Source organism: Artemia sp. Qi Xiang Cuo, chromosome 17, assembly GCF_049724085.1.
Source record: "Artemia sp. Qi Xiang Cuo chromosome 17, ASM4972408v1, whole genome shotgun sequence".
NCBI classification, from domain to species: domain Eukaryota; kingdom Metazoa; phylum Arthropoda; class Branchiopoda; order Anostraca; family Artemiidae; genus Artemia; species Artemia sp. Qi Xiang Cuo.
The window spans coordinates 41602246-41617546 of NC_142810.1; the positions used below are offsets into that span (position 1 = coordinate 41602246).

General features: G+C 35.7%; 1 protein-coding gene across 2 annotated transcripts in view; it reads right to left on the reverse strand.

Annotated features, from left to right (window-relative positions):
• The window catches only part of LOC148942208 (protein ecdysoneless homolog), a 222158-nt gene that overhangs the window by 135999 nt on the left and 70858 nt on the right, over window positions 1-15301 (reverse strand). The window contains exon 1 of one of the 2 annotated variants that reach the window (XM_089103381.1): window positions 4134-4253. The exons of the other annotated variant lie outside the window; for it this stretch is intronic. Within the exon in view, the coding sequence (XP_088959507.1) occupies window positions 4134-4222 (89 nt within the window). The 5' untranslated portion in view covers window positions 4223-4253. Of the gene's footprint in view, window positions 1-4133; window positions 4254-15301 lie in introns of those variants that run through there. 2 annotated transcript variants of the gene reach the window in all.

The window sequence follows — 15301 nt, forward strand, 5'->3', positions numbered from 1 at the left end:
ACCCCTGAGAAAAAGAAACAAACAAAAGAAAAACAAACACGCATCCGTGATCTTTCTTCTAGCAAACAATGCAAAATTCCACATTTTTGTACACGCAATTTCACATTTTGAATCTGATGGAGTAATTTTCATTAAGATCACTTGATGTTTTGGTGGTGTTTCCCCCTTTTTCAAAAATTGGGCAAATTTTCTCAGGCTAGTAACTTTTGATGGGTACCATTAAATTTGATTTTTCTATATTTTGAATAAGCATCAAAATTCGATTCTTTTGATGTATCTATTGTTATCAAGACTCTGTTTCTTAGAGTGTCGGTTACTATTGAGCCGCATCACTCCTTGCTTACAGTTCGTTCCCACGAACTGTACAACACTGCTGATCTCCCCCACATCCTCTACATTGCACCCTTCTTGACGATTCTTCCACACGCTGATAAATTGAAAAGCCGCTCCACTTTCTTCCGTTTCGCAAAACACCTATTGAGATATCCAATGTGGACACACAGTTCAAAGCTCATCAATAGGCCCGTTTTTTAGCACTAAGATCTTACATCTAAGATCTTGCATCTTTCTGCAAAGATTATTGTTTTTTAACTCATCTTTGTTCTTTGTTTTTTAACTCATCTTTGTTCTAAGATCTTAGATCTCACTGACGTTAGCGAGAAATGTGAAGGGCGCGACTGTTCTGCCATATAGAACAATGATGAGAGAAGATTAATGATATACTCTTCATTGTACTCAGACCGCTGCTCAGAGGAGAATGATGAAACACATTTGCACAAAACGACAAAAGATGTAGTTCAAAGACTTCACTTTTAAGTGTTTTCTGACAAAAGATGTAGGATCTTAGCACATTGATGAGTGAAAAAAGGGCCCTAATAGTCATTATATAGTATATCTTATTATAGCTGTCGTTACACTTTTAGAAAAACTCAATCAAAATATTTCAAAACATGCTTGGAACCAACTCCTGCTACACTAGTTACATTGTCATAGTTGTATAGTGCTCTTTTTAATTTTTTCTTCTTCTTTTTTTTTGTATGAAGACGAGTTTCAATAAATAATACTAATAATAATTAGCAAAGTTAGAGTAGGGCTTTCAGATGCGGTATAAATATGGGGCACCTCCAGTCCATGCATGACTCCTTTTTTAATAATGAGTTACGTCTCCACCATTTATGAAATGTCCTTAACCTGTTTTGTTTGGATTAACATTGAACCATTAAATACCCCAAAAATCAAGATTAGAAAAATTTAAAACAAGCCAGAATTTGTACAGTTGCGAATGGAAGCGGAAATAGGAGGCGGAGCAGCCCCAAGTACACCATTTTTAACCATTCAATCATATAATTTGAAAACCTTTGCGTGTTTTCTAATTTTATCTTTTATTTATAAATTATGTTCCTTTTTACTCATACTAAAAAGTTATCTTCTTTTACAAGCAATAAATTGTTATTTGTCAAATGGAGCATGACTTGTAGGGGTTACATGTACTTAAGATAGGTACTTAATGTACTTAAGTGTACCTTGTACTGGTACCTGAACCATGTAGTTGTAATGTGCCTTCAATAACAATCATGGTGGATATACAAAGCCATCTGTTAAATAAGTATTGCGGCGTGGGGAGGGATGACTCAGAGCCCATTTGACTCCGTTAGGACCCTCTAATCACATGGATTCAAAATCCATGTGTTTCTCTGATTCCATTGAACACGGGCCTTCGTTTGTGAAATCTGTATTTACCAATTTCGGCTTTTGTACCGCTAAACTGATAGAACCGGTCCATATTTATAGTCAGCTTCCTGGAAAACTCAGAAACCTCAACGGAAAACTATCTGAAAACTCTGATAAGAAATCAGCCACTATTCGTAAAATGTTTTGATTTGGTCTTCTTTATTGCTATATTAACCTCTGATTAGTAATAACAAGGTCAAAAACTCCGAAATGCTAATTTTGATGAAAATTGAAAACTATTTGAGAAACATATATTTAATGTCTATTAATTACGAATTTCTATATTGGATTATTGCCTGAGATCTGTAACCAACACCCTAAAAAAAATAACACCAACTCTGGCGAAAATCAATTATCATTTTGGAAATGCAAACTTATGGTCTTTTTTTCATCTAGGACTTCTTCTATATTAGCATATTAACCTCAGGTTTTTAAAACGTTTTGATATTTTCTATATTTCTTGACATTTTTGACATATTCTGTATTTTCTAAATTGACAATTACAGTCAATAAGGTAAAAAACAAAAAATTTGGAAACATCAGCTTTGGCGCCAGTGGCAGATCCAGGGTGGGCGAGGCCCCCCCTCCCTTGCGTAGTCTAAAGTAGTGTAATTTACTGAGTGAGCCCAATTTTGCGTTAATTAAACTTGCTCCTAACGCAAATTTATCGGATCAACCTATTTTGCGCCACCCTCTAAATTTCTTTTTTCGGAGCAATCCATTATGCCGCCCCCCCCAAAAAAAAAAAATCCTGGATCCGCCCCTGTTTGGCGCACTTCGCAATTCCAAAGCATGGGCTTAGCTTCTTTTGATTTGAACTTTTGCTGTATTCCACTATAAAAACTAAATTGTCAGTCAAAAATTCTTAGACAAACAATAGTTGAAACGAAAAATCATTTTTTAAAATTCGTACTTTGTTAAAGAAACTTCAAAGTGTGTTGAGAGCTAAAAAGACAAGAGAAATGGGCTTGAACCGATCGACAGAGCGCGTTAATTTCAAGAACGAAGACTGAGTTTGATGAAAAATGTTTCATAGCACATTTTGAATTGCTCCATCCGTGGGGAGATCGTATCAAAAAATAGGCGTAGGAAATCAACAGCAACGTGTTAATTTATAATTGAGACTAGAGGCAGCACGTGTTTTGGTGAGATCCTCGCCAGTAGCATCAATTGGGGGCAGGGGGCATTTGTCACTAGATTTTTCCTCCCCTTGTCCCTAACTTCAAAAAACAACTCTCCTTCAGTGTTTTCATTGAAAAAATCGGTACTTGCGTGTTACAGCGACCACACCTAAGAAGTGAAGTTCTGTTAACCATAATGAAATATGATGATGAAAATATAATACTTTAGTAACAAAATTGTGGAAACTACAACAGAGAACTATGGAAAGGAGGTCGCCCAGAACGGATTATATTAAGTACCTAACCACCTCTATATATTAAATATTCCACCTCTATATATACTGCATAGATACCCTTTGTCTCGCTCCGGCTAAGGTGGTTATTTCCGAGTGGACACAGTAAACTGGTTTCATTACAGATCAAGAACAAAGTGTGGTCGTAAGTAGCAAAAAATCTTTTTGGCATTTTCATTGGGAAAAAATTGCTCCCCTTCCTAGATTTTGAAAATACATTTTGTCCTGCTCCCCAAAATTTTCGAGAATTGACACCACAGCCCCTTGCGCTTTTTTCTTCTCAAGGGGCTTGAAACTGGTAAAACCGATTATTTGGGTGTGTTTTTCTATTACCTTATTGATTATCATCATTCCTTTTAGACACGTGGTAGCTGATTACCCGCTATCACAGTGCAATGGTTTTTCCTGTATTATTCCCATCTATTGAAGAAATATGTAGATATCGGCTAAAGGCTCATTCGAATGGAAATTTGTGGTTCTAGCATAATTTTTAAGTAGCAAATGAGATGATGTCACACGCCCACGATATTACCGTTTTCGGCCATGAGGTCCGAGGAACAAATAACTTGGTTCCAAATAGGAAAAAAATATTATCAAATAAAAATTCCGAAAAAGGAATTTGCAGACATGGCACAGTCGGATTACCTACAAGAGGAAATACCCCAAACCGAATACTTGATTCGGTACCTCCTTTGGCAATGGTTTCCTGAGGGTGGGTATCCCTTAAAACTCGTCTGTTGATTCCTTCAGAAACAAAATCCGTGGGTGAATGCCTAGGTAAATGGTTGACTAGTTGCATATTGCTCACTAGGTTTTTAGCGGTCTGGTACAACGGAGCTCATAATAAAAAATTTTGAAAATTATTGATGAGAACTTGGGATTTCTAACGCCTGTCCCACTGCAATTCCACGACGCTGTGGGAATATTTAACACAGGGCAGGCGTTAGAAAACATCAAATTATAGCATATAAAAAGCTGGCATAAAAACCTGTTTTGGGGTATTTGAAACAGGGACATCAGTCCTTTTCGTACAACCATGGTCCAACATAAAATTATAACTTCATTATTTAAAGCCATCTTAGCACAATATATTCGTTAAATATAAAACAATTCGGTACTTGTGCACTATTTGGTACACACCGCTATAGACTGTATCAACAGTTAAACAGATTCTCACGTAACATCTGAACTTCAGATGCCCGGTCAGGCGGAAAACGCCTGGTTCAGCTGCAAGAAGAAGAAGAAGAGATTCCATGAAAAAACTTGCTTGGCAGATTTAATTCAAAAGACATTTTGCAACCTAGGTAGAGTAGGTCGATTCGACTAGTCCAATCGCTTTTCGGGAATGTATTTGGTTCCCCATTATCCTCATATTTCTAATGTCCCCGTAATTCTGTATTTACTGGTCTTTTCTCGCTTATGGGGATACTTGGTAACTGAAGCTTTAGACAGCAAAATTCTTTCTTTTGAAAAAAAATACCAGTATAAGTTTAGAATTGGGGCTGTTGTGAATTATGTTGGGAAAACAGTTTTTACTTCATAATATGCATAATAATTGTAGTTAACGAATTTTGACTGCAGCTCCAATACACTTTACCCCCTCCACCCCTAATGTGAAAATATATAGCCCTAATTATATTTTCCATTCGTTTCGCCACGCGTCACTTGTTTCAATCCGTCTTACCATAAATTGAATTAACTGTGACGAATTTAATAACCAGAAAAACTCAAAGGAAATATATAATTTGGGTTATATATTTGTACATTCGGGGGGAAGAGCAGGGGGAGGGGTAAGTATAGTGGAGCTGCATTCAACATGTGAACTACGATTATTCTGCATATTACGAAGCAAAAGTTGTTTTGTTGACATATTTCCTTCTCAACAGCCCCAATTCTAGATTTTACCAAAACACCTCCCCTGTTTAAACTACTATAAGCGTTAACATTACATTAAAAAAGAAGTGATTTTTAGCTTTTGATTTCCCTTCAAAACGTAGTCTCACTTGAAGGATTTGAATATACTGCAGCTATAGTTTGCCCATCGACTTCATAAAAAAAGAAAACATTATGTGAAATACCAAGTGATTTTCTATAGTAGCGTATATATTACTGACTTAAAAATTAAAAGGAGTTTTCGTAAAGAAGAAGAAGAAAATGTATAAGGCGTGGGTTGAAAAGGACAATTATAAAACATTAAAAACTGGGGCCCTTCGAGGCCATCTGTTGACCACGATGACTATCAAACACGAACTATCAAAGCAAACACACGTCTATACGGGAAACTATTTATTAAAAACAGTAAACAAGAATTGTCGAATCAATATAAAGAACAAACAAAAATATAAATGGACCGACATGAAGGCAGAAAAAAAGAAACTGATATATGAAATGGAAACTGCTATCTGATCTGGTAGTCATTTTCACCTATGACCTACCAAGAATAGACACGTCTCTAGGATCGCTTTCTCCCTTCCAACTTTCACACTGAGTCAGTAATATCAATCTCATTCTGTCAAACGAAAAAAGAAACATCACAGGTACAAATGAACTGACCGCACTTCTCCGCCCAGTAATATGGAGAAGTTATAGCTTGGTATTAAGGCTCCACTCCCAGACCCATATCCCTAAGACCATTAGCACTTCTCCAAAGTTTATAAGCTATAGCCAAAATTTCCACTTAAGTAAATCAAAGTCCCATCTGTATTCTTTATACGATACAAATGCATTATCATTAGTTTTTGCAATGACGCCAGTCATTCTTTGCGAGTTTGCCATTTCTCCTGCGATCGCCTTCTTAATTATTAAGCTTGATATATCCAGGATGTAGTCACTTATACAGTTTAGCACTGAAAAACAATGGAAGAAAAGCTTGAGTTGCTCATAAAAGTCATAATGGAAATTTCAGGCTTATGATTTATTCCGGCAGATCCAACACGTGCAAAGCTTTTCGTTATTGCAGCTATCCATTTTTTTTAATATAATCAAATGTTCAAAGGTAAGCGTAAATATTATTATGATTTATTTCTGCAAATCCAGCATGTGCACAATTTCTGGCAAGATTCCATAATAATAAACTTACTTTGCAAAATTCCCAAAAGTTAAATTTCACACAAGTTCCAATTCACAAAGAGCAATCTGTTTCGAGTATATCCGACAAGTATAAAACTTATGACTTGATTACAGAAAAATTTCGGCAGTTGTTCACCGGGTCTTAGCCACCACTTCAACTAGATCTCCTACACAGAAGGAGTTGACTAGCTAAGAGATGGGACACAAGACAGACTACTGGCTAACAGCGACTGATCTTCTACTTAAAGCAAAGCTATCTCGATAATCTAGCGGTCCTTCTCGACCTCGGGAAGAATTGCCGCGATTGAAGGCCAGCGGAGAGGCAGCCAATTTGTGTTAAGGGTTAACTAATTGTATGGAATGAGGCAAAAATCAATACTGACTCTTTCAAAATGACCTAATTAGAAGAAGAGGTTTATTAGTATTCATTTCTGGGCTACTTAATTACTTTTTTGCGCGGTCTTAAAACCCCTATTTAAAATATCTGTAATATTGAATAAAACTTAAATCGGTTGGTAAATTCCCGAAATAAAAAAATGATCAGCCATTTTATAATTTTTTAAATAGTTACTTTTAGAAAGCGACGCAACTAGATGTATTTTTTGGTTTTTCGAAAAACTAAACGATTTGAAAAGTAGGCTATAACCTAATTTGTCATAAAAGGGGTTATTGAGCAATATTAGGTGTCATTATATGGTAAGTTTTTAATTAAGACATTTTGTAGAATATTGACAATTGCTCAATTTTGAGTATAAATCATAAAAATAACACTAGAAAGCATAGTTTTTGGGCTTAGGAAAACTTGTTTCTTCTTTTAATGTTAATGATTAAGGCGAATCCAATTAAAGACTCATCATTTTCCCTTCACATACAGTTTTTACATAGGAACTTTGGCAATTTAAGTTTCCCCGAAATTTGAATGTTTTGATTTTCAAAACACCAATTCTAATAAATTTTTATAAGTTTTCAAGTAGGATTTCTAATTTCTTGGTTAACAAAAAAATTATATGCTTTTCCGACAGTTCATGAATTACAAGGTAAATTCAAAAATACACATAGATTTTTACTGGTTCCCAAAGTTTCAGCGCGACCACTTTTTTACATTAAAAATGCCATGAAGTTTCCTATACCGTAAAACTCGCATCAAAGGAAAGCATTTGCACAAAATTAGAAAAGAAAATCTGCAGTGATTTTGAGCGATTATAATTTTTTTTTACTAAATTCACACATTTTAGCCTTTGAGCAGAAAAAAAAATTTCTTATGTGTAAATTAATTCTCCTAACAAAGAAAACTTGACTTAAAATAGTATCATTAAATTCGCACCAACAATAATGCTATAGGAGTAAAGGTGAGGACTATAAAACTGAGGACTTAAGGTGTTTGACAACTCAGGCACTTCTCAATTATTAGCCTAAGAGTGAAAATTAGGTTGACACATCCTCTATACCCTTCCTAAAACTCCACTGTTCTTTTCTTGAAACTTTATCTGTAGTATTTCTAAATTTAAAAAGTATCATCATAGTAAGTAATTTGCTACCAACTGTGACCAGGCTAATGTCTCTATAATTACCACGCTCATTCTTATCACCTTCCTTATATAGGGGTCTAATTAAGGTTTTCCTAAAATCACAAGGTACTTCTCCTTTTTCGAAAATCATATTCATTAATACTGATGACGAAATATTATAATCAGATAGAACAGCTTTCCGCCTCCCTGGAAAAGCCTTTAAAATTTTTATAATTTATTGGTTTTTGTAATAATAAAGAACCTTGAGCTAAACAAAAATAAAAAAAAACTGTCTTCACGAGCTGTGTCACCTTTGAAAAACGTGTACGAAATGATTGTGTTTATCAAAGCAACATAAGTAAAACAAAATCATTCATTATGGTTCTTGATATCCCTTATTGAGGATTTTGATACAATTATTAGTCTTATACTTTCATATAATTTAAAATATTAGATTATTAGCAACATTAGAAAAGCTATATTCAAATATGTCAAGGAGCGGCGCTCTGCCACCAGTTAGCACAATTGAGTCCCGAAAAGATATACCATTGCCGAATGTAAAACCGAAACTATTGCAGGCTATCCTATGGTGGATTGTTTTAAAAGTATTAACATTCTATATTATAGTTATTTCAAAAAATATTTTTTACATGTAAATATTTTTTACATGACTTTTGGAAAACGGCCGGTAACCCTCTGTTTGACGGCCTCTTCTAGACAAAACACTACAATAACAAAAGAGTAGTGCCATTCTATATCCCAGTAAACATTGCTTAAAAATATAATGGTCATCACCGTGATGATTGCCCCCCCCCCCCTAATGGGGCAAGATATTGCCATCGGCTATAAGCTAGACTAGAAACAACCGTAATAATGACATCCTTAATTAAAAATATACAGGAGGTTTCTGGTGATCAGACTTTCATGTTTCTTTCCATTTTCATTCCCGCTATTACATAATTTTTAAATAATATATTTATCCAACTTTTCGTAACTTCAGAATGACCCGATGTTTTACAAAGTGTTAGTAATACAGATCCCCATTAACAAATAGATACAATGATTCAAGCAATGAAAAGCTATTAATCAATATATTATTTAGGGGTATATTCAAAGAGCACTCACTTCCCGCCACCTGGTGTATATCTCGGAGTTCTGCCACATTTCCGCACAGTTCTGCCACATTTCCGCACAGTTCTGCCACTCTTGACATGGTTTTCAACACCTTTGACACAATTTCCGCCACGCTTGACACGCTTCCACTACTTTCGGCACACATCACATGTCGTAAGTTATTTCTAAAAGTGCACGCCCCCTCGAGGGGGGGGCGTTATTTCTAAAAGTGCACGCCCCCAACTAGGGGGGGGGGCGTATTATTACCACAGTAGCGACCATTATACATCGTAAAAGTGTTGGTCGGGGATAGCCTATGATAGGTTACTACTATTTTGTTATTATATTGCTTCCTTCAGAAGAGCACATTGAGCAGAGTTATTAAATGCCATTTTATTTTCCATAAAACATTATGTTTAATGAAACATTTTATAATAACCCTTACTAAGTGAGACGTCTGGCGGAATTCTTTTACAGTGTAATCAAAAACTACTACTTTGCAAACTAACATTCAGATTTTAATACTTTAAATATCTGGCAAAAAGAATTGGTGATTCTTGATAAGTTAGATCACACCCTGGAGCACACTCCCGATAAAAAAAGAACTTCCTGTTCTCGCCTCTAAGATCCACATTTGGAAATCTTCCATCACATAGCGCCCATTCACACCAAACACGCCATACTTTAGACCACATACGGCACACTTTTCCCTCATGGCACGTACTATATTGTTTAAACGGATTTTGAAAGTGGGTAGCTCTTCAATTGAATCATGGAAACTATCCCCACATGGCAGGCGCCATATGGTTTAAACTATTTTGAAAGTTGACAACCCCTCACTTTAATCAAGTAAATTATCCCCCATGGCACGCTCAAAAAATATTTCACGATTTTTGAAAGTGGACAACCCCTCAGCTAAATCCTGTAAGTTATCCCCTTTATGGCACACGCATTTTAAAAGTGGGAAACCCCTGTCTTTAATCACGTAAATGAGGGTTATGGGAGTCAATTTTTTTGTCGATATTTTTGAAAGTGGACAACCCCTCAGCTAAATCATGTAAGTTATCCCCTTTATGGCACACGCATTTTAAAAGTGGGAAACCCCTGTCTTTAATCACGTAAATGAGGGTTATGGGAGTCAATTTTTTTGTCGATATTTTTGAAAGTGGACAACCCCTCAGCTAAATCATGTAAGTTATCCCCTTTATGGCACACGCATTTTAAAAGTGGGAAACCCCTGTCTTTAATCACGTAAATGAGGGTTATGGGAGTCAATTTTTTTGTCGATATTTTTGAAAGTGGACAACCCCTCAGCTAAATCATGTAAGTTATCCCCTTTATGGCACACGCATTTTAAAAGTGGGAAACCCCTGTCTTTAATCACGTAAATGAGGGTTATGGGAGTCAATTTTTTTGTCGATATTTTTGAAAGTGGACAACCCCTCAGCTAAATCATGTAAGTTATCCCCTTTATGGCACACGCATTTTAAAAGTGGGAAACCCCTGTCTTTAAACACGTAAATGAGGGTTATGGGAGTCAATTTTTTTGTCGATATTTTTGAAATTGGACAACCCCTCAGCTAAATCATGTAAGTTATCCCCTTTATGGCACACGCATTTTAAAAGTGGGAAACCCCTGTCTTTAATCACGTAAATGAGGGTTATGGGAGTCAATTTTTTTGTCGATATTTTTGAAAGTGGACAACCCCTCAGCTAAATCATGTAAGTTATCCCCTTTATGGCACACGCATTTTAAAAGTGGGAAACCCCTGTCTTTAATCACGTAAATGAGGGTTATGGGAGTCAATTTTTTTGTCGATATTTTTGAAAGTGGACAACCCCTCAGCTAAATCACGTAAGTTATCCCCTTTATGGCACACGCATTTTAAAAGTGGGAAACCCCTGTCTTTAATCACGTAAATGAGGGTTATGGGAGTCAATTTTTTTGTCGATATTTTTGAAAGTGGACAACCCCTCAGCTAAATCATGTAAGTTATCCCCTTTATGGCACACGCATTTTAAAAGTGGGAAACCCCTGTCTTTAATCACGTAAATGAGGGTTATGGGAGTCAATTTTTTTGTCGATATTTTTGAAAGTGGACAACCCCTCAGCTAAATCATGTAAGTTATCCCCTTTATGGCACACGCATTTTAAAAGTGGGAAACCCCTGTCTTTAATCACGTAAATGAGGGTTATGGGAGTCAATTTTTTTGTCGATATTTTTGAAAGTGGACAACCCCTCAGCTAAATCATGTAAGTTATCCCCTTTATGGCACACGCATTTTAAAAGTGGGAAACCCCTGTCTTTAATCACGTAAATGAGGGTTATGGGAGTCAATTTTTTTGTCGATATTTTTGAAAGTGAACAACCCCTCAGCTAAATCATGTAAGTTATCCCCTTTATGGCACACGCATTTTAAAAGTGGGAAACCCCTGTCTTTAATCACGTAAATGAGGGTTTGGGAGTCGAAATGGAACACTAATTTTTAAACGACGGTTCATGAATTATTCCTAATTTGACTGGAATCTTAAGTGGACATGTGCTTTATTTCAGCAGTACCAATCATTTTCAAGATTCTTTATTCAAAGCGCATGAACTAACCCCCCCCCCCCCAAAAAAAGGCTCAATTACCTGTGACACAGACGAACACAAACAACGATTAAAAGAAAATTTACTCGTAAAAAAAAGTATCAAACGCACAAAAAAAAAAATCGGTTATGTCCCAAACACAAAATTATTTTCCATATACTAGATTGAACTGACGGGAAAAAAAAATCCAAAATCAATCAGAGCAAGTAATGTATTTTTCGTTCTATCATATACGGTATTAAATAATATAAATATCTCAAAGTCTCCTAAAATTGTGCACCTCTGTGTGCCCACGATTGTGCATCAAGAGCTATCCATTCGAATTTGAAAATCGTCGCTTAAATGGATTTGAAGGTCAGTAAAGTGAAAAGCAGAAGAGAAAATTCAGACCGCCTTTCTCTTAGACTTTAATAAATATTAGTAGACGAAAGAAAACTCCATAAACAGGATTCTAAAAAGAAATCCGAAAAATGTTAATACATAAGTCCGTAATGACAGGTCCTATAATGACAACCATAAACAGTAAGACTGATATTTCGTTATTTTAAAAAAAATCCCCGGGAAAAGTGGCTAATTCGAATTTAAATTGAATTGGGTTTTAAAATGTTACCTAAGCCCCACTAAGGATCAACTTAATGCATTTGATCAAATCAAAACATTTAGTTTCGTCCCAAATTTCCGCTTTTGAATGAGCGATAAGGAGGATTTTTCTTTTTTTTTGTTTCTACATTTCTGGATCGAATATCATGTGAACAGAGGTGAGGTATCTATTTGTTTCACAGAGAGATTAAAATCGTCTCAAACTGCAAATAAATATGTTATCTATACACTTTCTTGTCTTAAATCCTGGCACGCCCTCTAAAAATATACATGGAAAAAAAATTCAACTAGAGAGATTTTCAATTTAAGACATGCATAGAATACCCAAGATGAATAAACGGACTTTAACACCTAGACATTTCTTCCATGCTATTGCACATCTTAAATTTGTCTTTCCTAGCCCCCCCCCCTCCCTCATTAAACTAAAGCTTAGCTTACTTATGGTTCATTGAGAGCATAATTAGTATATATTTAAGCTTGAAACTGTATCGGAACAAGGAGGGGGGCTTAGGGGTAGCCTTGTTAGCACTCTCCGAGAACAGGATAATTGATGTTGATATTTAAGTTCTAACCTTGCTCTTTACTTTCATTTGAAAAAAAACTATTTGTTTTTATTTAACCGAGTAAAGTACTCAATCACCGAAGAAAACTTTTAGATACAATTGAGTTTCTCAAATTGCCATAGCCCGTTAGATACACTGCCCCGGGTGGGGAAAGATAGAAATAGTCAGCTGTTACCCCCCTATTTAACAGGAATTTTGATTATTTCTGAGGTTTGAAAACTTCTAAGGTTCGAAAACTCACATAAAAAAAAACGAAAAATGAAAATTGTTGTCAATTTTTATAGAAAATTTAAATTCAAAAATTGTATTTCAAATTCCACAATTCAAAAATTGTGGTCAAGTTTACCTCCTCTTGGGAGGGAGGTGGTAAACCCTCTCCCTTCGCAAGCACTTTGGTCCCGATGATCCAACAACCGGGATTGTTTTTAGCAGGCCGCAGCTTGGGCATGAACACATTGTATAATTGAAAGCAAAACTGTTCTAGATTCAACAGCAATTTATTTTTTAGACCAATTTTTATATGTACGCTAAATTAATTAATTTCTATAGGAACAGTTAGTTGTTAGTCATGAAAAGTTTTAACAACGAAGTCGTTATGACCAGAAAATGCGAAGTGAAAAATTGCACCGAATGAACGTATAAGGAATTTTCAATAATAATAAAAAGATTGAAAACTAAATAAGCAAACTTTGAGGCGAGGAGGCATCAGCCGCAAGATGTTATTGGATAAGCGTCTAAGTTGTCGTTTTCTCATTTATTATATTTAACTCAGCAACATTCAAAACTGATTGCTGTTGGACATATACCTCATGATCGCATCGATAGCTGCAACATTCGATAAAATTAATAAAATGGTCCTTCCATAAATTGTCTAGTTATTAACTTCGTCAATTGATACTTATTCAGAAATGATAACTCGAAATAAAATGATCATCCGGATCGAATTTAGTATCGGACTTCAATCTGTAAAAAATATTCTTGAGGATTTTTTTACAGGAACCTAAAACCCTCAAAAATAGTGTCAGGCCCGAAGAAATTCACCGTCGCCACCGTCAGGTAACTCTGATCTTTTTTTCCTTTTATTTTCACCATCTCTATTGGCCTGCTGAATGATTTTATAGTAGTAATTTGGTTAATTCGGAAGATGTTTTTTGCCTGTAAGCTCAGTAAATGACAACGCTAGAGAAAAAGAATCATGACGCGCCATCTAAAAAATTAGTGGGGCTTACTGTGGCTAAGAGACAGGTTAAAATACCTCTTGAGAGGTCCGATCAGCGAGATTCTTTGATCTGAATATAATATTAATTGATGCCTAGAGTCTCATGCCAAATACAACGCTAACATGTGGAACTGAGCCTTATTATCTACTTACCAGATAAAGCTAAGGGGTTGGGATAACTTTTTCCAGGAGCCACTCAAAGGGTGGAAAGACAATGCCATACATACCCCACCTGGTAAAAGACAGATAAAATACTTTTTTCTTTATATTCACCATTTTCTCTTCTTTTTTTTTGAGCGCTGAGGACGGCTCTTGGCGGAAGCCTTTGGCGATAAATTTGTTTTGCCTTTTCTTTTTTTCATTTTTTTTTATTTGACTGGCTGGAAATCAACCTTGTATGGTTTTTTAATTATTTTTATCTTTGTTCTTATATCGAACGTCAGTCGACCCCTTCCAGTTAATGACGATGATGGTCAACCTCTTTTCTTAAATTATATTGCAGAAGTATTTCAATTTGCCAAAAAGCAGGGGGGAGGGAAAAAATTTCCCTCTGAGATTAGTCCAAAAGCTCCATCAAGAAAAAATGTACATAAGATTGTGGACGGAAAATTTACTCTTGATTTGTAGACCCCTCCCTGAAAAAAAATACATCTTCCGATATCCCATGGCCTAAGGTTTGCACCTGTATTCATCTATGAAAAAATTCATCTTTAAAATTTAATTTTATCACCTTATCTAAAATACATACAGAGGAGAGATGTCTTCTAATTGTCTGTCTAGAAAAAAAAGAAGAAAAAACAGAGAAGACACCATAGAGAATGGCTGAGAAGCGAGCCAATCTACTAATACGAAGAGAGCAAATGTAAAGGAAACCAAAATAAGATACTAGGATCATGCAAGTCTAAAGAGTGGGCAACTACCGAGAAGTTTACATACATTTGCGATCCCTCCCCCATCTCCCTATTTTTCCGCTCATTCATCTTTCTCTCTAGTTTAGGTTCCTAAATACATTTAAGTGTAGGCCTACGTAACCGATAACCAGATATGAAAACTCGCATGCACTTGAAGGGTTATAGGAATTCCTTTCAGGTACATACAAGGGTCTTCCCTATGAAAATTTCCCCAAGGTCCAAATAAGAACCCTCCCCAAACCAAATTTGCCACTAATCTATAGGCCTTTGGTAGTTAGGAGAAGGTGTAAAAAAAGCAAGATGAGAAAGCTTTTCCGCTTTGAAAAAGGGTAGCTCATTCCAATGTTCTAGAGTCATTTACCTGCTAAAAAAAATTCAGTTTCTAACGGTTTTTAAATTCTTAAATAAAATCATTTAGATAATGATAAAAGTAAGAATTTAAACCCCTATTTAAAGTCCAGCGTCCTGCCCATTTAGCTTGGCATATACTGCGTTATACATCACATGACGTAAGGGTCTTCGACCCAAAGCTTCTCTGGGTTACTGAGACCATTTTAAACTTTCAACGCTATGATAGTGAAA